General features: G+C 45.2%; 1 protein-coding gene across 1 annotated transcript in view; it reads right to left on the bottom strand.

Moving 5' to 3' along the window:
* COLEC12 (collectin subfamily member 12) overlaps positions 1 to 26,412 on the bottom strand; it is a 178,927-nt gene that overhangs the window by 12,340 nt on the left and 140,175 nt on the right. The window contains exons 4-7 of the mRNA XM_020881753.2: positions 17,501 to 17,599; positions 15,392 to 16,438; positions 1,573 to 2,061; positions 584 to 720 (exon numbers count right to left, since the gene is read on the bottom strand). Coding sequence (XP_020737412.2) covers positions 584 to 720; positions 1,573 to 2,061; positions 15,392 to 16,438; positions 17,501 to 17,599 — 1,772 coding nt within the window. The remainder of the gene's footprint in view (positions 1 to 583; positions 721 to 1,572; positions 2,062 to 15,391; positions 16,439 to 17,500; positions 17,600 to 26,412) is intronic.

Genomic DNA, 26,412 nt, shown 5'->3' with positions numbered 1-26,412 from the left:
CAGTCTCAGCTCTGCATTTACTTGTCTCATGTATTAATCATTCAAATTTTGTGGGGCCTCAGTTTTCCTGTCTGTAAGATGGGAATAATATTACCCACAGGCTCCTGGGGTGTGGTGAGGTTTATAGGAGAAAATGCCTGGAACACATTAGGGACCAAATGAGTGGTTATCACGTGTGGGCTCTGCCCCAGGACCATATATGCCCTTCCTGACCCTGTTGAGGCCACCTGTCTGGACCCTGGCATTCCGCCCCACCCCTCCAGTGATCAGGGCTCTCTGCCGCTCCATAGGAGACTTGTACTGACCTGCAGGCTTCCTGCTCTTTCAATAGTCACCGGGAAAAGCCACACAGCTCCAGGCTTGATAAAGCAAGAGCTTCCAGGTGCGAGCACAAGGACCCAATCCCCATGCCACGAATGCTTTCTGTCCCTGGATAAAGCCCAAATCTCAGTTATGTGGCCCTTGGTGTTTCTGTGACCATGAATTTATGGTATCTTTGAATCCTTAGTAAGCATGCACTTTCCAGATGTCAGCGATCCTTAAATTACAGTTTTCTCCAACCCTAAGAATGCCACACACGTACCTGCTCCTCTTCCGTGTTTATGAAAACGAGATGTGAAGACATGCTTTCGCAGAAAAGTTTTGCATTCGCAAAAAAGTCTCTCTCAGATGAAAAAAAGTAGCATTTGTTTGCGAATTTCTTCCAGTGAGGCAGGCAGCCTAGGAACGCAAAGTTTAAAAATGCCGATGAAAACACATACACGCTGAAAACACTGCCTTTAGGAGGCAGAGCCACAGCCCGGCTTCCCCAGTGCCCGTGTGCTGAGTCTGTGACTGATGTTCCCGAACATTCTAGGGGCCAAGACCAGTCTGAGGAAGTAGGTGGCCTGCAGGACACCCGGTGGTTAAAACCACTTAAGCGGGCCTTTGTGTCTGGGTTAGTCTTTACAACGACAGAAGTAACAGACACGGAAATGACAAGCAGCACAGTCTCAGGTGGGCCCCATTAGCCTGGGATCACATAGAACCTGTAAACAAGAGGCTGGGAGAGCTAGGCTCACAGAAGAAATGCAACTAAAGGGGACGGCAGGAAACAAAGTGGAATCGGCTGTGGGTCCAAGGGGAGAAAGACAGGCTTGGTTGCAAACCCAAAGCTTTCATCATCAAAGGATGAGACGGTGCCATAATACCTTCTCAAAAAGAAATGCGAGCTGGCTTCAGGAACAGAAAGTTCCATCTGCACGTTAACCAAGGGTCGACCATCCCCAGGTGAAAGGCAGAGAATGAAGACAGGGATGGCTCTGGGGTGGCCAGTCTCAGATTTTCCTGAATTCAACATCTGGGACCAGTTTGTCCCGGAGGACCCGACTTAGCTAATGATAAACAAGCACTAGAGGGGCTGATGCTGTTTAGGGATAAACACATGCCTGAAGGATGCTGCCTGGCGAGGGGCCAGGCGAGCAGAAAGGGCTGAGGTCCACCCTGTGTGATGCCTTCACTGCTAATAAGATTGGGTGTGTGGGGCGAACACGGGGAGCACCCCCATCCTGGGTGCAAGGGGCTCAGACTCACCGTTGTTCTCAGGTGCTGTGGTCGGCTCGGTCTTAAGGGCCAGGGGCACTGCCGCCCCTGCAGGGCCCGGGGGGCCAGGGAGACCCTTGACACCTGGCATGCCCGGCACCCCAGGGAGGCCTGGCAGCCCCCGTGGCCCGGGCACCCCAGGCTCCCCGACAGTGCCCTGCAGCCCCTGGAAGCCAGGGGGGCCCTGGGGGCCTGGGAGTCCATCCTTGCCCGGTGGGCCGGGGGGGCCTGGGTCCCCACTGGGGCCCTGGGGGCCGGGCTTCCCAGGGGACCCTCGGGAGCCTTTGGAGCCTTGCAGGCCTTTGGAGCCCTTGCTGCCGCGCTCTCCAGGGGGGCCAACCGGCCCGATTGGGCCCCTCTCACCGGCTGGGCCAGGCGGGCCTGGCTCCCCCTTCTCTCCTTTCTGCCCCTTGTTGCCGGTGGGGCCTGGGGGTCCCTGCTGTCCTCGGTCACCTTTCGGACCCCTGGGACCAGGAGGACCTGAAACATAAAAAGAAGACAAAAGGCACAAGCGTGAAATCCAGGACACCTCTGGTCATTTGGGACCGTTTTTTCACCAGCAGGAAGGCTGTGTGGGTTAGGATCGCTGTGTGTGTGTCTGTGTGTGCGTGCGTGTGCGCTCAGTCATGTTTGAGTCTTTGCAACCCCAAAGACCAGAGAAGGCAATGGCAACCCACTCCAGTACTCTTGCCTGTAAAATCCCATGAATGGAGGCACCTGGTGGGCTGCAGTCCATGGGGTTGCTAGGAGTCAGAGACAACTGAGCGACTTCACTTTCACTTTTCACTTTCATGCACTGGAGAAGGAAATGGCAGCCCACTCCAGTGTTCTTGCCTGGAGAATCCCAGGGACGGCGGAGCCTGGTGGGCTGCCGTCTATGGGGTCGCACAGAGTTGGACACGACTGAAGCGACTTAGCAGCAGCAGCAGCAACCCCAAGGACTGTAGCCCACCAGGCTCCTCTGTCCATGGGATTCTCCAGGCAAGAATGCTGGAGTGGGTTGCATTTCCTTGAGATGACCTCTTATTTCCTCCTCATTCCATCGATCTGATGAATATTTATTAACTACCTATTGTATGACAAGCACCATGTAAGGTGTGGGGTAAGGGGTTGAATTGGACTAAAAAGATGCCATGGAGTGTTGAGAGACTGTCCTGTAATTCTCCCATCGCACTAGCCTGGCCTCTCCTCTCCACTCCTCCCCTGTGGTGCCCCTGTCCCTCCAATGGTGCTGTGGGAACACAGAGGTCCTCGGGGCCAGGCCTCACTATGGACCAGCTCACCGGGACAGGAGGTCTCTGCTGGGGGTGCTCTCAGGGCCAGCTGAGGAGGACCAGTTTCATTTTTCCCAGTGATGCAAACAGTGCATCAAATGTGTCTAATAATGCAAATAGGGTTTGGGCTTCCCTTGTGGCTCAGACTGTAAAAATCCACCTGCAATACATGAGACCTGGGTGGGGAAGATCCCCTGGAGGAGGGCATGGCAGCCCACTCCAGTATTCTTGCCTGGAGAACCCCCATAGACAGAGGAGCCTGGCGGGCTACAGTCCATGGAGTTGCAAAGAGTCAGACACAACTGAGCGACTAAGCACAGTACACAGGGAAGGTAGACTAGAGAAAGAAATAGGTGCAGCATCTCACTGGCAAGGGAGGAAAAAAAATCATTTTCCTCCAAAGGAGGAAAAAGCAGTTCCCCCTTAAAAAGACAGGGAGGGGGTTGGGGGAAGGGAAGCAAATACCTGCTCATCTCTCCTTGCTCCAAAAGGCGGTTCACTTAATGTGGGGTTGCCCTGTTTTCTCTGAGTTCTCAAGAGTAACATCAACATCACACAATACATCACAACCAGGATTTGTATGAAAATGACAGGGTGAGGTACCTTCACATACAGTATATCATGTGACCTTAGTCTATGGCATAGGATTCCCACAGTACATCTGAAGACATGCAGGGCCAGAGACACAGAGCTGTTTGTTCAGAGTTACTGAGCAACTCAAGACAGATCTACCCAGGGCAATGGGGCTTCCCAGGTGGCACTAGTGGTAAAGAATCCACCTGCAATGCAGCAGACCTGGGTTCAATCCCTGGGTCAGGAAGATCCCCTGGAGAAGGTAATGGCAACCCACTCCAGTATTTATTCTTGCCTGGGGAATCCCATGGACAGAGGAGCCTGGCGGGCTACAGTCCGTGGGGTCACAAAGAGTCGGACACGACTGGGCGACTGACATAGCACACGCATGTGAGTAAGACATGTCCAGTTACCATCAGGGGGAGGAGCTGGGGCAGGAATTCAGGGCTTCTCGTGTTGAAATGAACACATCGTGGAAGACACTGTGCTCAAATATTCCACTGCCTGGAATCTTAGAGCATCTGAGGTCTCGCTCTTCTACAGGGATAAGTATAAGGGCTCCACACCCATTCTCTGGACGGAAGCACAGGGCCTTGGAGGCTGGAAGGACCGAAGTGCGGGGGGAGAGGCAGGATTGGTGGGATTCCCACGCTCAGTTTTCCCTGTCCCCCTCCACCAGCACACCTCCCCACTGGCCGGTCAGGACAGAACGGTGAAGCAGCCTTTCCCACCTCAGTAGGGGGATCTCTGTTCCCTCCACCCCAGACCCTAGCGGACAGCACTGCATCCACATGCCATCCACAGCCACGGCCAGCCCTCCATCTCTGCCCTCCCTCTGCAGAAGCCTAGGTCCTGGGCTCAGCTTTGCTTCCTTGAGCCTACCCATGACATTGCCCCTGGACTTTCAGGCTGGACCCTCTACGGAGCTGTGAGTTTACGCCGAACTAGCACGCGCTAATGCTAGCGCTGGCTTCAGTGTGTTCCTTCTAGGGTTATCTGCCCCGTAAGTCAGAGACTTCGGGGTGAAACACCTTCTTCCTGAATCCATCTTACTGACTTTTTGTCCATCTGCTCCTGTTGGCTCCTCCTTACCATCAGCTCTCCAGGCCTCTGGCTCTTCATCTCCATCCCATTAGTGGATGGTCCATTTTCTCTGGGATGTCCAGCCAGCATCTCCAACCTGGTGTGTCTATAGAGATCTCATCATCTCTGCTGTTCATGCCCTCCTCCCGTCACCTCTTATCCCACTGCATCATCACAGCCGTCTCATCACCATCCTCCTGCCGCTGTTCTCTCTTCCTCTCTCGCCCCTGTCCCCTCTGTCTTTCTGGTAGATTTTTACGGTTACCTCTCAACTGCTCTTCTACCTGATCCATCTCCATGCATCTCACTCTGCATCTTTCAAACATTTGTCTTCCTTACACTCAGCTCTGGATCCCACTTGCCCCAGAAGACCCTCTTGGTCCTTTGGTGTCCAGGTTCCATGACCTGGTCTCGCGTGTGTTGATTCATCCTCCTCTGCACTTGTGCAAATCTCTTCTCTCAGAATTCCCTCTGCCCATATCCATCTGGAAAATTCCTGCTCACCCACCATGTAATCCTCCCAGGTCACACCAGGTGGAAGTTTTCCCTCCTTCTGTGATGTTTAGTCCTTGCTTCTTCTTCGAGGACCCTTCCCCATCTAGTAGCTAGATTACAGGCCACAGTCATTAGCCAGCAAGTGTTTGTCAAATCAATGTGCCTCATGGGTCAAAAAGCCCACTGCAGGCTTCCCTGGTGGTAAATAATCCACCTGCTAATGCGGCAGATACAGATTCGATCCCTGGTCCTGGAAGATCCCACATGCTGGGGAGCAGCTAAGCCCAGGCATCACAACTACTAAGCCTGTGCTCTAGAGCCTGGGACCACAACTACTGAGCCCACACGCCCTAGAGCCTGTGCTCTGCAACACGAGAAGCCACTGCAACGAGAAGCCTGCACACAGCAAGGACGGGTAGCCCTTGCTTGCTGCAACTAGGGAAAGCCCTCGAAGCAACAAAGACCCAGCCCAGCCAAAAATAGGTACATAAATTTATATATATAAAAAAAAAAAAACAGAAAGCCCGTTGCATTAGTGCTAACATTTTGGGTCCAGCAGAGACTAGAAGGGAGAGATTCTAGGGTAACAGTGTCCTGCCTGGTGACCTTCACCTCATTCTAACAATTCACCTCCACTCAATCTATGTATCAGGTTGACCCTGGCTGCCAGTACAGAGTGGCCATGGGGAGATGCCCTCCCAACTCTACTCACACTTCTGAACTGATCCTGTGATCTTTTATCCATAATTTGATTTTTTTTTCCTGTTTAACCTGAGGAGGCTCATTAAACAGCCTAGCCATTTAGGAAAGCCAGAGGGTGAGTTTTCACTGCCAGATGGATCTCCTTTAAAAGGGTAACTTAGCTCCTTTGTTGTATCTGAGAAACAATGTCTCAGAGATTATTAGTGGGAAGGTGGCCTGTGCGTTCCTCCGTAACGCATGCAGCATGATGGAAGGTTCTAGTGGAACGATACTGACAATAGGCCAAAACAAACAGAAATCTAATTTATTTGGAATAAAGGCAAAAGTAAAAGTAACCCCCCACACAACTACTTCTGTTTTGTTCATGTTCTATGTTTGACCTTAAGAAATCCAAATAATGAGGAAGATCTGTTGGGAAATTCAAGTGCTTTAGAAATTCTTTATTCTCTTTATGGATTTGCCAATAACCAGTGCTACTCTATCACGCGTGACGGGGGTTGGTGCTGTACTCGCAAGTTATGGGAAATGAGTTCACCCATGGCCAGGAAATAGTGCCCATTCCAGGGCCTGTCTCCCTGTTCTGAATGTTCCGACAGACCCATGTGGCAGAGAGTTGTATTTCTTCCAGAACACCCTCCTCTGGTTGCCAACAGAATTCCAAAGACATATGATTCTCTCTTCCCCTCCTGACATGAATCCAAGACCTTCTTTACCTGGGGTGACAGCTTTTCATGAATCTTTCTTTCTGGGGTCGGGTAGTATATGGTGTTTGGCTATTTCTCTCTGAACTAATGTTACACTTGAATATCCTCACCCCCTCCACAAAGAATCATGGCTTATTTTAATAATGGCATAAAAATGCAGACCTCACAGTCAACACAAAATACCAACTGATACTAATTTCCAGATGTTGAGAAGGAAGGGAATAAAATATTGGGAGGAGATGCAAGTTTTTGCCTTGGGTAAAGTCTAAAATCCTACTTGTGATGGATTTCCTAGCTGGATTAGGATAAAAACTGAATTTTTCATATGAAGCACTACATCCATCACAAGTAGATTATCTACATATTCAAAGAGACACATGTATCCCAATGTTCACTGCAGCACTGTTTACCATAGCCAGGACCTGGAAGCAACCTAAATGTCTATCAATTGATGAATGCATAAAGAAGATGTGGTACATATATATATATATATGATGGAATATTACTCAACCATAAAAAGGAATGAATTTGAGTCAGTTGAACTGAAGTAGATAAACCTAGGGCCTGTTATACAGAGTGAAGTAAGTCAGAGAAAAACAAATATCATATACCAACCCTTATTTATGGAGTCTAGCACAAGGGTCTTGATGAACCTATTTGTAGGGCAGGGATGGAGATACAGACGTGGAGAACAGACAGAACTGGGAAAGGAGAGGGTGGGATGAATTGAAAGAGTAGTACAAATATATAAATTACCACGTATAAAATACATAGCTAGTGGGAAGCTGCTTTATAACACAGGGAGCCCAGCCTGGCACTGTGTGACAACCGAGAGAGGTGGGGTGGGCGTGGGAGGGAGGCTCAAGGGGGCGGCCACCACAACTTTGTAAAGCAATTACATTATCCTCCAATTAAAAAAACAAATACGTTCTCTGTTATATTAAAAACTTTAATATAATGTTTTACAGTCATGGCTGTGGATAAACTCCTAGCAGGCACACTGCTAGGATCCACGTCTTCATCCGCAGCTGCCCCAGCCTTGGGAAAATATCACAGAGCTAGAGCCAGAGGCTGGAATTCTGCCTTCAAACACTGGACTATGTGAAAACACACTCTGTGCCCTGTCCTCGGGGATTCATTCATTCATATACTTGGCTCATTAAGACAATACTTTGCTCACTCCTTAAGACCTAGATATTTGCTACTTATTTCTTTTTAAAAATCACTAAGAAAAATAGCTAAAACCATTTCAAAAGTCAGGACTGGATCCTCCTACAAAGCTGATCACTAATGCAAGGGGTATATCTTCCTCTAGGACCTGGGATGCCAGTATTGCTTTTGGCATCTGAATGATCCTAGGATTTTAAGTATTACTTGAATCTTTTTTTTTAGGGGGGGTGGTGCAGCTGTTAAAGTCAAAGTGAAATGAAATAAAATATAAGCCACTGATAGTGCCTTTAAAGTGAAAACTCTGAAATAAATGACAAGACAATATTCATGAGCCCATGCAATAACTTGAATTCAGAGTCAAGAAAATGGTGATGCTACATGTGGGGCAGACATGATGTCCTGTACAGAACAGCAAACTGGAGATTTGCTTTCGAGGCCATGTGGTTGACTGCCTAGCTTGGGATTTTTTTTTTTTTTTTTTTTTTTTGCCATGTGGCTTGTGCAATCTTAGTTCCCTGACCAGAGATTGAACCCGTGTCCCGTGCAGTGGAAGTGTGGAGTCCTAACCACTGAACCACCAGGCAGCTCCCGTGACTTGGGATTCTGAAATGCCAGGATGCCATGTTGCTGGTAAAGCTGTTGAATGAAGCCTCCAGAAATGCCCGTATGTGACCAAGACCAGAACTCAGAACAGCTGTGTTTGCACTGCCAGCAAAACATCCTCCCCAGGCTTCTAGGCTCCAGAGCCAGGAGCCTTAAACACCAGAATCCTTTAAACAAACATCTTAAAGAGGACAGGAGACTTTAATACTATGCTGTTGCTGCTTTGGCCACCAAGCTGCAGGCTTTGAGAAGGACCAAGCCCTGTGTCCTACCCCTGAAATAACTTTACAACTTGTTTTCCAAAAAACTGCTCGTGCCTAATGGAAAATAGAGAAATCACTTTAATTCTTACTGCCACTCAACCTCGTGGAGACTTTTATTTTAGAACCACAAGTGGTCAGGTTGGAAGATACAGAAAAATAGTAATCTCATCTGACATATTTTTCTTCTCATGCAGTGAAATGAATCACATCTATTTAACACCCACATATGAAAAAGTCGTTCTGCTGTGCTTAGGTGAAAAGGGATATACAAATTAAAAGGAAATTTAAGACAGGATATTTGGCAATCATTTTAAAGAATAATTTGGTTCTTGACCTCATGTTCAAGATAGTCAGACATCTGGAAAGCCACGGAAGCTCTTTTTCCACAGAGGAGGATATATTTAAGCCACTGTTTCTCACCAAGTGGCCACGGTGTGCTTCAATGTCTTTGAATGCTGCACTCAATAAATGTGGATCAGGATTTCCTTGGTGGTCCAGTGGTTAAAAATCCACCTGCCAACTGCAGGGGACATGGGTTCTATCCCTAATCTGGGGAGATCCCACACTCCCCGGAGCAATTTAGCCCTTTTGTGCCACAACTACTGAGCCCAATCGTCCTAGGGTCTGAGTGTTGCAACAAGGGAAGTCACTGCGATGAGCAGCCCGTGCACCATAACTAGAGAATAGCCCCCAGCAGAGCCAAAAATAAATGTATAACGTGGGTCAAAAATGAGTGAAAGTCAGAGACTGGCAGCACCCAGTCTGATTCCTCTCCAGGGCTGGGCACTGGGAAGCCAGCAGTAAGAACTTCTGAACTCCCATCAACCTTAAAGCCCGTGTCTGCACAACTGTGTTCTTTGTGGACATGAATGTTGTCTTCCACAGTGATGTGCTGGCTGGGGCTACAGCAGAGGGAAAAACTCGGACAGGAAGCGAACATACTCACACTTGGGTATGAATATTGGCTAAACCTCTGCCAGGCACTGCACTGTTTTATTTACATTATCTCATTAAATCCTTATAACTGTAATAGGTAGACAGATACTTGGTACTCACCTCCAGGACTCTCCGGCTCTAGAGCTCTTGTTCTCATCACTAAAACTCATGGTCCTCCCAGAAGAGCAGGTGCAGAGAACTGTCTGGTTGTACTAGGGGGATGTGATTCACGCCTACATGTATTGCAGGAGTAGCTTAGGGTGTGAGGTGAACTTGACGCCTAAGAGTGTGTTTTATGAAGTCTTCCATGTGCCAAATTAGGATAAAAAATATTACATTATTTGCAACACAAAAAAAATAAGCCTTTCATAAGGTTCTGGGGTTTATGGAGACAGAGATCATTGTTATCAGGATTCAATTTTGTTGTTGTTCACTTGTTCAGTTGTCTCTGACTCTTTGCAACCCCATGGACTTCAGCATACCAGGCTTCCCTGTCCTCCACTATCTCCTTGAGTTTGCTCAAACTCATGTCCATTGAGTCGGTGATACCATCCAACCATTTCATCCTCTGTCACCCCCTTCTCCTCCTGCCCTCAGTCTTTCCCAGAGTCAGGGTCTTTTTCAGTGAGTCAGCTCTTGGCATCAGGTAGCCAAAGTACTGAAGCTTCAGCTTCAGCATCAGTCCTACCAATGAATATTCAGGGTTGGTTTCCTTTAGGATTGACTGGTTTGATCTCCTTGCTTCCATGGGACTCTCAAGAGTCTTCTCCAGGATTCAGTACATGACTGCATATCTAGTTCCAAATGATCATCTTGCTCAGCCATCTAGTCCATCAGTTTCATGTTTCAGTTCCTAATGAAGTACATGTCTGCTTTGGCTGAACTGTGCCAGAAGCATTAGGGTTCTTGAACTGCAAGTCACCAAGAATTTCCTGGAAAGCATCAGGGTATTCTGAATCTTGCAGAGGCAAACCTAACCTAGGCCAATGCTAATCCTACCCTGCTCCTTCCTGCTCCATCCCATCTCTCCCTCATCCCCGGGGGTGAGATCTGGTACAGAGAAAGAGGGAAAGGTGCCAGAGATGAAGTGTGGGAGGAACCACTGGAATTTGGAAGCTGGATCCCTTTCCTGCCTCTGGTTCTCTTGGAATTGCAGGTGGGCATTCCTGTCCTGAAGGAAGTTGAACAGATTAAATAGAAAGGGGGTGTCTTGGCTTGAGAAGTTTCTCAGGTCAACTCACAGCACAGCTAATGAACAGACCAAGCATGAATGTTAGTAGGATGTAAGGAGAGAATAACATGGGAACAAACACATTAGCATATGTAAACTAGATAGCCAATGGGAATTTGCTGTTTGACTCAGGAACTCAAACTGAGGCTCTGGAACAACCTAGAGGGGTGGGGTAGGGAGGGAGGTTCAAGAGTGAGGGGACGTAGGCATACCTATGGCTGATTCATGTTGATGTTTGGCAGAAACCAATACAATACTGTAGAGCAATTATCCTTCAATTAAAATGAATTTAATTACAAAAAAGAAGTAAATGGGAAAGCAAACAAGAAAAAGAAGATACCATTCAGAAACCAAGCTCTGAGGCCTTTCAGAGACAGAGCCAGAAATCCCATCCTAAGAGACATCTCCCACTTAATATGTCTAAACAGGCCTTTCTTTCTGCATCTCCTGGTCAGTACTGCCATTCACCTCGTTGTCGTCGTTGTTCACCTGCTCCGTCGTGTCCAACTCTTTGTGACCCCACGGACTGCAGCATGCCAGGCCTCCCTGTCCATCACCAACTCCCAGAGTTTACTCAAACTCATGTCCATTAAGTCGGTGATGCCATCCAACCATCTCAACCTCTGTCACCCCCTTCTCCTACTGCCCTCAATCTTTCCCAGCATCCACCTTGTTGCTCAAGTTAAGTACTTGGGAGATGCCCATTCCTCCCCCCTGCTCATGTGTGATCCATCTATGAGCCTTGTCCAGCTCCTCACAGCTGGCCTGATCCCATGTCCAGTTTCTGCCCACAGCACTCCATTCCATCAATGTACCGGTGCCTCTGGGCTGCCCCTTTGGGCTTGGGACACTTTGGGGAGGGAAATCCAGAGTCTTGCACACCAAATGTGATCAAGAAGGGATCTGGGTGGGCTCTGAACATTCACAGCCCCTCCAGTCCATGTGTTCTTCACACTGCGGGCATGGCCACAGAAGGCCAGTCAGGACTATTGTCTGGGGAAGGGCAGGGCTGCCCTTGATTCTCTCTTCAGGATTCCTCCTGACCAAGAAGACCCACTTTGGTCATGCATGCTGCTACCATCCATCCCAAATCACCCACAATGGGTCCATCATCCCTCACTGGACTACCGCCTCCAGGATCACTTCCTGGTTATCTGTTCTTCCCCCAGCATCCAGGATGATCTTTCAAAAATATAAATCAGGTCATGTCACCATCTTCCTTAAAACTCCCCCTCACACTTAGAATGAAATCCCATCTCCTTGCCCTCATAGGCTCCCCTGGGGCGGCCAGGAGGAAGGGCATGTATTTTCTGTGCTTATCTATGGGGTTTGCAGCACAAGCTTTGCACCAGATAGTCTGGGCTCAGATCCCGTTTAGCTACCTATCATTTCTGTAAATTTAAGCAAGTTCCTTAAAGCCTTCAAAGCCTTAGTTTCCTTATGTATAACTGGCAATGAGTTCTTGAGCACCTGCTTCACAGAGTGGGTGTCACAGGGGTAATTCATGAAAAGCCCTCATTACACTCATACTTAACTTCAGCTGATAAAAATAATCAGAACGGAAACATTAACTCATTTAAAGCCAGGCTCTGAATCTATTTATTGTTAATAAATATCTGAATCTAGATATTGTTAATCTATTTACTGTCATTTATTGTCGTTGTTTGGTCGCTAAGTCATGGCCAACTCTTTATGACTTCATGGACTGTAGCCCCCCTTCTCCAAGGAAATGACATCTCCAAAGACATTTATAGCTAGAAAATATCCAGAATACCATGTTAGGATTGTTGAGGGTATTACAACTCTAAGAGACAACTAGAAAGCACTTATTTTATGAGACTGCAAGTCTGCTGAGATTTCCCCTCATTCTGAATTTCAGTCAAGAAGGAATAGGGGAAAAGAAATAAATAATAAATATAGGTAACAAATAAATCAAACTCTGAAGAACTGTCTGGCCGTGTGAAAGCCCACTCTTTATTAAGAGTATGACTCTCACCTACAGTACCTCTGACAGGCATTGTCCAGCCACTCTATAGCTGGGGCACACACACGGTTCACAGAACCCATTATATTTTCAAGCAACAGCAATTTTTATAAGGAACACTATATAAAAACTAAAACTTATTTTCCTTTAATGAGTACCCACTAGTCTTTGTTTCACCGTCTGGAGCGCCTCAGATGTCATTTAAAATCTCTTCCACATGACAGCCTTTTGAATAGTTATAAACAGCTGCCTTATTCCCCACTAAGCAGTCTCTCCTATAGGTTAAAGTTCCAGGTTCTTCAATCCTTCTTCACAGCACACGGTTTCTAGACCCCATCACCCTGGTCCTATTTTTCTGAGCATGCTGGTCTGTGAGCATCCCCTGTTGATCGGACTCCCCAACATACACATTATCCTCTGGGAGTGGTTCTGCCATGCTAAAAGGAGGGAGTATCACTTCCCTCATTTTGGATATCATGTTTTTATTAATACAGCAAAAGATCATATGATCTTCCCTGGCAGACACATTGAGTTGCTTTACAGTCTACTAAAATGTCCGATGCTTTTCATGCACATTTCCTCTAAGTCATGCCCCCCACATCAACATTCCTGTTTGGTCTTCTCATCTACAAGTGGGGATTTTCATGTCTCCCCCATCTATTTCATTTTGTTGGCATCTCTTTACTGTTCCAGCCTCTGCAGATCATTTTGGATCAGGATTCTCTGACCTGTTAGTTAGTATACACAGTTTCACACCACACGAGTATTGGACGTCATCCATGTCCTCATGCTAGTCCCTGCAAAGTTATTGAGCAGGTCCCTGCCATCTGCCACTCAGCTCTGCTTCCAGGCTCAGAGGGGCTCATTTAACTATCACTCTTTATACTCATTCAACTAGCATGACAGTCACACCCAAGGGTGACTCCCAGTGACTCATGCCCTGGTATAATCCTTTCCCCTTAAGCATGGAACCTGTAACTTGCTTCTGACCAACTGTATATGGCAAAGGTGATGGGATGTCACTCCCTTGACCAGGTTACATTATATAAGATTCTATCTTTGCAGGCTGGAGCGAGAGAGACTCCCTTACTGGATGTAAAGAAGCTGCAATGGTTTGAGATGGCCACATGGCAAGGGGCTGGGGTGACCTCTAGGACCTGACAGCCCATCTTACCATCCCGATTCCCAACAGATGAATTCTGCCAAGAACCTGAAGGAGTGTGGAAATGAGGCTTTCCCTAGTCAAGACTCTGATGAAACCACAGCCCCTCACTGAGCCTGCATCTGGGCAAGACCCTAAGCAAAGGATACACCTATGCTGTGCCCAGATTCCTGACCACAGAAACTGTGAGATGAGAAATGGGTGTTGTAAGTGCTGAGTTTTTAGTAATTTGCCATGCAGCACAGAAAACGAATACAACAAATAAACCCATCTAACTGGTCTATCATCCAGCACTGATTGCTCCACCTTGTTCTGAAGGGTATCACTGCCAGGAGCCTCGCTGAAGTCCAGATATGCTATTTTTCATTCTCCTAGTTTAAACAATATACTATCTCTGTTACTGTCAGGAAATAAAATGAAGTTCACTGGCCTCCTTCTTAGTGAAGTCATTCCGATGATTATTGTTTTCCTGAAAGCTCAAAAATGATCTGATCTGATCCAAGGACTTTCAGCTTATATGGATGACCTGGTTTGGAGCAAAACTCAGATTTTATATGTAAGTCACATCGTTTCCCTCCTCTGTGGCCTTACAGTTACTGTGATGGCCAATCATCCATTGCTCATGGCACTTGGAAGTAGGAACCTCTTAATGATCACTCCATGATCTAAAAGATTGAATCTTTCTTCCAAAGGAGCCCAATTTATAATGGCATTGAAATAGCTAGGCACTGAAAAATTCCAAATTAACAAGTCTTTCATTCATAAACATTTAATGGAACGTCTTTAAGAACTGTCCACAAATTCTTAGTTATGCTTCCCTTCCTTTCGAGAAATAGAACTTAATTCCCTTCCCCTTTGAGTGTGAGATGGACTTAGTGACTTGTTTCTAAAGAAGAGGATATGGTGGAATGATGGTATGTGACTTTTGAGGCTAGGTCATAAAAGACATCTTGGCTTCCTTCTTTCTGTTTCTCTTGGATCATCTGCTCTGGAGGCAGCCAGCTGCTCTGCTGTGAGGACATTCAAGCAATTTCACATAATGAGGAACCAAGGCCACCTGCCAATAACCAACAAGCCCAAGAGCCATATGAATGAGCCATCTTGGAAGCAGCTCCTCAGCCCCAATTAAAGCTTCAGAAGACTACAGCCCCAGGGCTTCCCTGGAGGTCCAGTGGTTAATTCTGGGGACATGAGTTCCATCCCTGTTCCAGGAAGATTCCACATACCTCGGGGCAACTAGGCCCAGGTGCCACAACTACTGAAGCACCCAAGCACCTGGAGCCCATGGTCTGCAACAAGAGAAGCCACTGAAATGAGAAGCCCGTGCACCGCAACTAGAGAGGAGCCCCTACTTGCCGCAGCTAGAGAAAGTCTGTGAGCAGCAATAAAGACCTCCCTGCCCCAGCACAACCAAAAATAGGTAAATAAGACTATAGTTCCAGCTATCATCTTAACTACAACCTCATGAGAGATACTGAGCCAAAACCACCAACTTACACTAAGCTACTCCCGAATCCCTGACCCACAGGAACTACAAAATAATACAGGCTTACTGTTTTAAATCATCAAGTTTCAAGGTCATTTGTTCTACAACCACAGATAACAATGTAAGTTCAGAATTCCCACTTACCTTGCAGGATGGTAAAATTCTTGATGAGCTGACCATGCTTGGAGTCCACCAGCTTCATTTCTTCCATAATCACTGACAAGTTGGCCACTTCCGTGTCCAACCTCGACCTCATCAAATCTTGCTGCATCCTGAGAGAAACAGAATCCAAACGGATGTTGGCTAGCGTGTTATTCAGGGAGGTCAGATCATCCGTGTGTTTGGTCAGCGTGTCCGTGCACGTGGTCCTGACTTCGTTCAGGTTGCTGGTCAGCGTCCGCAGGTAGTGGGCTGTGTAGCTGATATTGCTGATGATGTTCACAATGTCTGACTCGAAGAGCTGGAAGCGCTCCTCGAGCTGGCTGAACTTGGCCGCCGTTCTGTTCTCCGCATCCCTGTGTACGTCCTGCAGGTCCTTCAGGTTCTGCTCGTTGGCTTGGGAGGCTGTGGTGATATTGTCCATCTGCCCTGCGAAGGAGCTGAGCTGGCTGTTCATGTCCTCCAGGGTGTCGTTGTTGGCTTTGGCCAAGGCGGAGTTATTGGCAGCCAGCGTCTGCAGGCTCTGCACCTTCTCCTTCAGCCAATCCGTGTCCTTCTTGGCTTGAAGGAAGACCTGCTGGAGGTTCTGGAAGTCGTTCTTGATGCGCTGGATCGCCTGGCTCGTGTCATCCACAGAGCGCTGCAGACTCGTGATGAGGTTCCTCTGCTGCACCTGGGTCAGGTTCAGGTTGTTGAGGTTCATGATGACCACGTTGTGAGAGTACATTTGGCTCTGCAGGTTGCCCTGCAGCACGCTCGTGTCCTGCTGAAGATTCGTGACGTAGCCGTTATACGCCTGCAGGGTTTTGTTGACAGTGGTGATGAGGAAGGAGTTATTCTCCAAAGTTTCCTTCAGTTGACTCTGCCGGTCCACCAGCGCGTCCCCGCTTGCCTGTAACTTCTCCAGCGTATCTTTGTTCTTGCTGGTCTTTTCCGTGATCTCATGAAGCTGCTGACGGAGATCCAGGATGTCCGACCTGAAGGTGGAGAGCTCTGAGTTGGTGCTGAGCGCTTTCTTTCCCGTTTGGTCCCCTGGAATCAGACATGTGTGTTACTCAGGTTGGTGGGATGGAGATGTGTTCAGGTGAGGTCACAGATTCCCAAGAATAAAATAGAGTTTTATTCATAACTGGAATGTGCTCTATTTCAGACAGAAAACTTGTGTGATGTGCTCCTGCATGCATTAGTAAAATCTACATCTCTGTTAGACCTGGGTCCTCAGGAATTGGAAAGGGTGCAAAATACCAGCACAGATTAACCTGGGTGAACACTTTTCTCCGGGAAGGAAGGGGAATTTACTTGCTTCTAGAGCACTAGGAAGGATGACAAGAAGGCAACAACCTATTTGTTAAGTTCACCAAAATTATTCTTTTAAAAATTGGAGGAAAAAAAATCACATAATAAAATAGGCTAGAATCTTCTATTTCTCCAAATCACCAAAATTCTTTAAAAAGTTGGGGGGAAAAAAAATCACAGGATAAAATAGGCTGGAATCTTCTATTTCTTAAAATTAATTTCTACAATTATTTTGTGCAGTTTAAAATATTTCAAATAAGAATTTACCAAGCATTTTATAAAAGAGCTTTTGATAAAGGGTATTTGTGTTTTTTTTCCATCAGGATTGATCTTCAGATTTTATTTGGTACACAATAGTATTTTTGGCGGGGAGGGGATTCAACTTCAAAATTGGTCTTAATTTTAAAATTTTAAAGCTTTTGAATTAAATCATGAGGAAAGATTAACACACAATATGAAAGGTTAAGGTCTTTCTGGGTGAATGTGAGTTTAGAGCCATGTCATTCTTAAAAAAAACAAAACAAAACTGTGGTCATTTACATAGAGTTGAGTTAGGGCAGCTGTCCCCAGCCTCTGAGATCTAATGTCTGATGACCTGAGGTGCAGCTGATGTAATAAGAATAGAAAAAAAGTGCACAGTAAATGTGATGCACTTGAGTCATCCCCAAACCATCCTCCCTCCCACCCTTGGTCAGTGGAAAAACTGTTTTCCATGAAATCAGTGCCTGGTACCAAGAAGGTTAGGGACCGCTGAGTTACAGGGACTCAACTTCATAGTTCATGTTCATTGCAGATTACCTAATTTTTTCAGGTCACTTTCCACTGCTGTGAGCTTGTCATCATAGGTTTGGCGAGATGTCTCCATGCCACCTGTAACATTGTCCATTTTCTCTACAACTAAGATTTGGAAATCAATGGATTAATGCACATACCTGCTCACATTTTATCTTTCAGTTTCAACAAAAGATCATTTCATGATAGAATAAAGGCAACAGAATAAAACAAAAAGTATAAATGAAATCAAATCCAGGGGGAAAGCCATTCTTTTAGGAAAATAAATAACATACTTGTTGCAAACCCCAATGGCAGTTTAGTTGGTTGAGAACTCTAGGTTCTTAGCTGTTCTCATGATTATGTAGTGCCTTGGGGACTCAAGAAATAGTTTAGAACTCACTAAATTTTTTGTATTATAAAAGTCCTCAATTTGTATTATAATTTATATTAATTTCCATAGGTGGAAGCATAACACTGTAATTTATTTACAAAATTGTGTCATTCAGACTCCCTGCCATTCTTGGCAGGTGTGACTCACTTATCTGCAAGGAGAGGCCACAGCAAAGAACATCTAGCTCAAGTTTATACATAAGGTCCTAGTAAAAGAGATGCGAAGTCAAGGGTGTTTGCTACTCTGTCCTGAGTTCACCACTAAGGCCTGACAATCTGCTTCACCTTAGTGACATGTGAATCTTTAACAGTTCACAAGAAGATGCCCAAGTGGATTTCCAAATAATAATAATTTCCCAAGAAGACTTTTCCGCCAGCATTTTCCTGACTGTATATGATTGGAAAAGTTAGTGATGCAGTGTTAAATGTTCTTATTCATTCTCAGAAGAATTAATTCTCTATGTTATAAATTTATCATTCTAAAATGTCTAGGAACTGTCTCCTAAGGCAAAGGAAGCAAAAGCAAAAATAAACAAATGGAACCTAATTAAACTCAAAACCTTTAGCACAGCAAAGGAAACCCCTGACAAAATGAAAAGATAACCTACCGAATGAGAGAAGATATTTGCAAATGAAATGATTCATAGGGGTTCTTATCCAAAATATATAAACAGCTTATACAACTCAACATCAAAAAACAAGCCAATTTAGAAAATGGGCAGAAGACCTGAATAGACATTTTCCCGAAGATACACAGATGGCCAACAGATAAGTGAAAAAATGTTCCACATCACTCATCACCAGAGAAACACAAGTCAAAACCACAATGTCAAAACCACAATGTCTCACACTGGTCAGAAATTCTACAGATAACAAATACTAGTGAGGATGTGGAGAAAAGGGAACCCTAGTATACTATTGGTGACAGTGTAAATTAGTATAGCCACTATGGAGAACAGTAAGGAGGTTCCTTAAAAAACTAAAAACAGAACTACCACATGATCCAGCAATTCCACATCTGGGTATGTACCTGAAGAAAATGAAAACACTAATTTGAAAAGATATGTGCACTTCGATGTTCATAGCGGCAATATTTGCAATAGCCAAGATAAGGAATCATCTAAGTGACCATCAATGGAAGAATGGATCAAGAACATGTGATGCTTATATACACAATAAAATATTAGTCATAAAAAAGAATGAAATTCTGCCATTTGCAACAGTGTGGAAGGACCTGGGGCGTATTGTGTTTAGTGAAATAAGTCAGACAGAGAAAGATGAATACTGTATGATGTCACTTATATGTGAAATCTTAAAAATAAAACAAGCTAATATAGTATACATAACAAAACAGAGACAGACTCGCAGATACAGAGAACAAACTAGTGGTTACTAGTTGGAAGAGGGGAGAGACAAGAGGGGTAGGAGATTAAGGGATACAAATTATGAATAAAATGAAAAACAAAGATATATTGTATAGCACAGGGAAATATAGCCATGATTTTGTAATAACTTTAAATGGAATATAATCTGTAAAAATATTGAATCAACTATGTTCGACACCAAAACTAATATAATATTGTCAATCAAATATCTCCATTAAAAATATAGAAACAAAGTATACAAAGTGAAAAAAAAAAAAAAGCATGTCAAATAAGAGTGTCTCTCTCCAGAAGTGACACCCATGAAATCTAACCTCCAGCAGCTTGAGATCAAGGCTGACTGTCCCTCTTGGTATCGACAGCTTTTGAAAAAATGATGACTCATTTTCTAAAGCATGGCTATGGTTTTATATATTACTTGTGGGCCAATGGATCCAGTCTAGTTTATTCAGCAAGCCTATCAGCCATGTAGGACCACGTGAGAAGATTCTTGGAGCTCTCGTCAGGGAGCAGATGTATGTTCCCACGCATCTGTGTGACCTAAAGTGAACCAGCCCCAGGGCTCCCGGCACCTTCCCTGGAGAAGCTGGTTTTGCTCTTACCCAGGCTTCTCCAGTCCAGTCATAATGAAATGTGTGGCTTGCATCAAACACTTTCTCCCCCAATCCCTTCTATGCATGCTTCTCTCCACCTAGAACTTTCTTCCCAGGCTTCTTCCCCAAGCTAAGCCCTCCCTGCTTTTCAAGGCTCAGCTGGTCACACCCTGTGGAAAACCTATGCTGAAGCCTATCTTGCTGGGGTCTCTCTCCTGATCACAGGACTCCCATCATGGTGGTGTCATGGTTTCGCTACGTCACTTCAGTTGTGTCTGACTCTCTGTGACCTATGGACTGTAGCCCGCCAGGCTCCTCTGTCCATGGGATTCTTCAGGCAAGAATATTGGAGCGGGTTGCCATGTCCTCCCTCCTCCTGGGGATCTTCTCAACCCAGGGATTGAACCCAAGTCTCACGTCTCCTGCATTGGCAGGCGGGTTCTTTACCACTAGCGCCACCTGGGAAGTCCCCGATACCCCTTAGGGCAGGAAAACCGGTGCTGGTTTTATCCCCAGCTCTTAGCTCAGTGTGTGGCACGTAGTAGGTATTCATCACAGATTTATTCATTACGTTGTTTATTTAAATAAACAAGAATCTGCCTGCTGGCTGCTGAGGCCTGTGGAAAAAAAATCAACTGAGCTAGAGGTTATGCAAACAAATGTACAAACCAACCCAGGGAGGCCTTGGCATTGGCAATGAGCATGGCATTTAGTTGAATAATTATCTTTTTGTTTTTTTTAAAAAAATTACTATATAGACCCAGAGGTACAGTTAAAATAATCTGAGGGTTGTCTGACAGACATGCTTATTCCTAGAAACTCTAAAGAACAAAATGTTCATCTGCATTTTAGCAAAGCTACCCTTTAAAAAAAATAAAACATGGCATGTTTACAAGTTTAGGTTCAGTTTTGATTCTCAAATCAAAACACAAGCCTCAGTCTGTCCTCAAACCACACACAGGGACCTTAAGTCCTGCCCCTTTTTCCTGGAAGCCAGAGAAACCTCTGAATATGCTGACAGGCAGTCATTTTCAACCCTCTCTAATTTGTCTTCCATTTTACTTTTTAAAAACACAGAACTGTCATAGACAGATTATTCAGGTTTGTGAAGAGTAAAAGGAATAAATACATTCACTTAAAAAAAAATCTGTTAGGTTTCTCTTTGGTGCTAGAAAACTCTTTGCCCCGTGCACAAGGGTTAATGAACTGGTTGGAGGCACCAGGGCGGTGTATCTGTGTTTAAAAATAGGATTTGGATATAAAGCTGCAAACTTGAGGGTTGCAAAGCTGGCAGCTTGCAGCTGCTTAAAAATGCTAGACTGATGGAGACCAGAAGCAACATTTGCTGTAATAACAGCATTTTCACCAGTTTTTACTCTTAACTCATTAGCACAAATTCTCAGTCAGGAAAATAGTGGCAGAAATCCTCTCTGACCCTAGAAACTCCTCGTCTTTGGAAGGAGACCTCGGTGTATAGATTGTTCTCACATGAGGAAAACAAACAGGGAACACAGAAGGGTCCAAGCAGCCTGTTTTTTAACATGGTCCCCTTTATTAGAAAGTGTTTCTTGACAGACTTTTATCTTCAAAGTATTACTTTAGGTGTCACATATATGAAACATTGCCCCTCTTCAAGTACCCAAAAAGCTCAATTCTCTAGGATAATCCAACAATAACACCTTTTCTATAAAAGTGCTTGGGTTTTTTTTTAAATTATTTTAAATTGAGGGATAATTGCTTTATAATATTGTGGTGGTTTCTGCCATACATCAACATGAATCAGCCATAGATATACATATGTCCCCTCCAGTGCTTTTTAAATTTTTTTAAAATTTCTTTACTTTTGGCTGCACTGGGTCTCGGTGGCTGCTCCGGGGTTTTCTCCAGTTGCAGAAGGGCTTCTCGTTGCGGTGGCTTTTCTTGTGTGGAGCATGGGCTCTAGATCACAGGCTCAGTGGTTGCGGCACACAGGCATAGTTGCCCCACTGCATGTGGGATCTTGCCAGACCAGGGATTGAACCCGCGTCCCCTGCATTGGCAGGCAGATTCTTAACCACTGGACCACCAGGGAAGTCCTATAAAAGCCCTTGATCTGGGCCACTAACCTTTTCCTCCCTTGTCTTGATTCCACCCATTCTTTAAGGTCTACTCTGAATCTCACTGGCCCATTGTGCTAAGCTTTCCCTGATGATCCGATTCCATACCAACAGACTCTGTATCTGAATGGCAATAAAATCAGCCTCTACAAATTGCCTCACTCTTTCCAAGGTATATCACATCATCATTGCGGTTAATCCCTAGGACTGTTATTTCACACGTGAAAAAAATCGAGGCCCAGAGATGTCCAGTAACTTCCTTAGAGTCACACAGCTTATAAGAGACTAAGTGGGATTCCAGGCCAGACGATCTAACTCCAACATCCATGTTTACTCTGTAATTCCACTTTGCTTCTCATTGAGTATTTCCTTTTCCTAAATATGGTTTCTTCCAAGAAAAATCCCTTGAGGAGAAGAATTGTGTCTTTTTTCTTGTTAAGAAGACCAACTCCTGTCTGCTAGCCTTTTTATTTTTAATATTTATTTTTTATGGCCAGGTTGGGTCTTAGTTGCAGCACACGGGCTTCTCTCCAGTTGCATTGCATGGGCTCTAGAACATGTGGGCTCTGCAGTTTGTGGCACACAGGCTCCCTAGTTGAGTTGTGTGGGCTCATTTGCTCCACAGCACATGTGATCTTAGTTCCCTGACCTGGGATTGAACCTGAGTCCCTTGTGTTGGAAGGCAGATTCTTAACCACTGGACCACCAGGGAAGTCCCAGGACTATGTCTTCTTTATCTTTCCTTTATACTCATCATTCTTAGAGGTCTACCAAGTACTTGTCATGTTTGGGGCAAACATGGACGTGGAGGATCCAGAGATATAGCTCATGACCAGGCCTTGGGGACAAGAAAGAATAGAGTGCAGAGGTCCTGCCTGGTGCTCAGGAGGATGTCTACCAGTTTGACTGTAGGAAACACAACCCTTCATTGGTATCTGGAACTGCCCAGTAATACCAGGTTCACTCCCCTGGGATCTAATAAAGACATGTCTACCTTGAACACTACCAGGTTTCATTACAGAAATACTGTCTGGTGGGAGGGTGTTATCCTTGATTCTTACAACACCTACACAGTGTGGTCTGATGCTCATTTGAAAGCCTGCTTACCCAGCTGTAATGCTACCTTGCAGAAGTGAGCAGCAAGGCAGACATCTGTAACTAGGGATGCTGTATTAGGAGGTTCTTACTGAGAAAGATTCAGATGTCTGTCTTTCTTCTTTATCTAAAATCCCTTAAGGTAGCATCCTGCTGGGCAGGACCACAAAATAGGATTTTCCTGTTCAGGGAATGGTACAGAGAAAAAAAACAGCCACTGAACTTAGAAGGTGGCTTCTGCCTGTATGATAAATAGTCCAGGACAGAGGATGCAGCAAGCTGTAACCGTCCAAGAGTGGGCTTTTTGTAAGGTGGCTGACATGCTGCACGGACACCACTAGTGTACTGACCTGTCTGGGTGACTCAGCAATCCTCTGACTTGTTCAGCAAATTCTCTGGAAGGAACTTAAGTTATATCCTAACTTGTATCTGCATAAGTGACATAAAAAGAGAACTAAAGAACAGTTGGGGCTTCCCTGGTGGCTGAGACGGTAAAGAGTCCACCTGCAATGCAGGAGATCTGGGTTTGATCCCTGGTAGGGAAGATCCCCTGGAGAAGGGAATGGCAACCCACTCTAGTATTCTTGCCTGGAGAATTCCATACACAGAGGTGCCTGCCGGGCCACGGTCCATAGGGTCACAAAGAGTCAGATATGACTGAGCAACTAACACACACACACACACACACACACAGAACGGTTTTGAAGAAAACGCTATGGAGATGACTTTGCAAACTCTGATGAATAACGGAGTTTCTATTTTATTTCCTTCCAACTTCTCCTTCAGAGAAACCTCTTCCTTCACTGAATATTTTTTGTTTCTTCCTTTTTTTTTTTTTTTTTTTAAAGTGGAGTGAGTTTCTCCAGACTTCAAAGGGATGTGTGTGAAGGAAGAACTTCTCTTTCTGCCTCTTACCATGTTGGGTCACCAGAATCTTATCAACAAGAAAGAGGAATCACTGTTCAAAGTAAAGAGAAAACACATCTGGAAAATATCAGTATTTGAGTTCATCAAGGCTGTGTTTAAAGACAAAAACTGCATGTTGTATTATCTTCTTTTTGTCAGTAGAAGCCTGAGGGATGGGGGCCTTTGAGTAGAGAAAGAGGAATAAGAACATGGTCTTGCCTCTAACTTGTCTCACCTCCTCAAACTCATCCCCCTTTATCCCGGTGAGATACACCCAGAGAAGGCCAAGCGATCTTTGGGATTTTAAGCTTTCAGGTAGGGCCCTGAGTCGTAGCAATTGCCTTAGAGGTCACTGGGTATCGACTGATTGCCTTTATAGAAGTCAGTCATAATTTACAATTCAACCATCCCTCTATCTTCTCATTAATTCACTCAGTAAACTTTATTGGGTCCCAGTTATGTACTATGAGCCACATGCTAGTAGGAGATTTAATAAATAAAAGATAGCTTCTTGTCTTCTTGGAGCTTACAGTTTGGGTGGTGGGACAGACCCAATGGCCACAGTGATATAGTGCAACAGGGACTAGAGCGAAAAATGATGCCATGGGGATCAGCAGGTGGGCACCCAACTCAGCTTACAGGGACATCTTGCAGGACACGTGTCTGAGGGAGACATGAAAGGAAAGAAGGAAGAGAAAGTCATGAAAAAAAGGTGGAGAAGAGGGAAAATGTGTTCCAGGCAAATGGACCCACACAAATAGGCCAGAGCCGAGAAGGCCTTTCCACGCTCATAAAAGCAGAGGAAATATCTGTACTTTAAAAACAAACAAACAAACCCCCTTCCTTCGGATCTATTTGTATAACTAAAGATTCTAGACTTTTTTTTTCAGAAGAAAAATGACAAATACCACATAGAGGTATTTCTTCAAACCTTTCTCATCTCTGTTTACTTTCGTGACATCACATAGTGCTGAGCCTTAAGGATACTGATTAAATGACAGTTTGATTTCAGGCCTCTTCTCTATCTGAGTCCACTAGGAAAAGTTATGGAGAATTGAGTAATGACCTCAATAATCCAGTAAAGGAAGACAGCCAGGCTGAATTACCTAGGACATAAAACACACTCCTTTTCCCCATTAGGTTTCCTCCCCCTCATCCCCCTGTCCAGCCTTCACCATGATTTAATAGCCTTTCTTAACACTTGCTCTGTTAATCCTGGGTGAGATTAACTCATTGCAACTGGATAAAATGGCCTGGTAATTTTCCATATTTCCACTGCCCAAGTTCATCAGTCAACACACTATGGAAACACACACAATTTTCCATGGAAAGAGGTTTAGAAGTGGACTCCATAAGCCTTGATTATATTATTTTTAATATGTTTTGCCATTCTCATGGCTAGAACTGTAAAAATGCAGTTATGAAGAAGCAAGGAAGAGAGTCCTTTGGACTGCAAGGAGATCAAACCAGTCAATCCTAAAGAAATCAACTCTGAATATTCATTGGAAGGACTGATGCTGAAGCTGAAGCTCCAATACTTTGGCCACCTGATGCGAAGAGCCAACTCACTGGAAAAGATCCTGACGCTGGGAAAGACTGAAGGCAAAAGGAGAAGGGGGAGGCAGAGGATGAGATGGTTAGATGGCATCATCGGCTCAACAGACCTAAGTTTGAGCAAACTCTGGGAGACAGTGAAGGACAGGGGAGCCTGGCGTGCTGTAGTCCATGGGGTTGCAAAGAGTTCAACACAACTTAGCAACTAAACAAGAAGAAGGAAGAGAGAGATTTAGCCACTCTACTGGGCCCAACCTCAGAACAGGTGGCTCCATTATGTCATCTTTGCTCATCCCAAGCACCTCGAAGAATGGCACCATTACTGTCATTTTACAGGTAAAAATTCAATAACACTAAGAGGTTACAATTCATACCCAGGTTACACAGCCACACAAGGACTTAAGGTAATTCCTGGCACATCAACGAGCACTTAATAAGCACTAGCAATTGCTCTTCAAATGGTGGACTCAAGAACTGGACAGGGACCATTCTCATTCCAGTACCTTGTGGTCTCAGGAAACCACTAAATCCTGGGAGAACAGTGGGGGGAGTTACAAGTTGGAGGGAATTTACTTTGTCCCCAGGTCAAATTGATGGGGCAGGGAACAGAGATGGGAACGTGTGGAATTCTCCACTGTTAACCTGTCAGGGTGAAGATGAGCAGACCCCATGTCTGCCTCTCTCACTGAAACCAGACGACACGTCTGCTTCACGTGTCTCTGTGAGGCTTCCATGGCTGTTTTCTATAAAAGGGTTTACATAGTTTGTGATTCTGAATCAGGACACCTTCACCTGTGGTGTCTGGAATGCCCATGGGGGTGGGGAGAACCAACCCACTTTATCTGCAAGTCTGGGGGATTTAGGCAAAAATCCTGCACCAATCTTAAACCAGACATGTTCAAAGAATGTCTGATAAGCCA

This window comes from Odocoileus virginianus, chromosome 22 (assembly GCF_023699985.2).
Source record: "Odocoileus virginianus isolate 20LAN1187 ecotype Illinois chromosome 22, Ovbor_1.2, whole genome shotgun sequence".
Taxonomy (NCBI): Eukaryota; Metazoa; Chordata; class Mammalia; order Artiodactyla; family Cervidae; genus Odocoileus; species Odocoileus virginianus.
The sequence above is the reverse complement of the archived record's forward strand: the minus strand, read 5'-3'. Positions and strand labels throughout refer to the sequence as shown.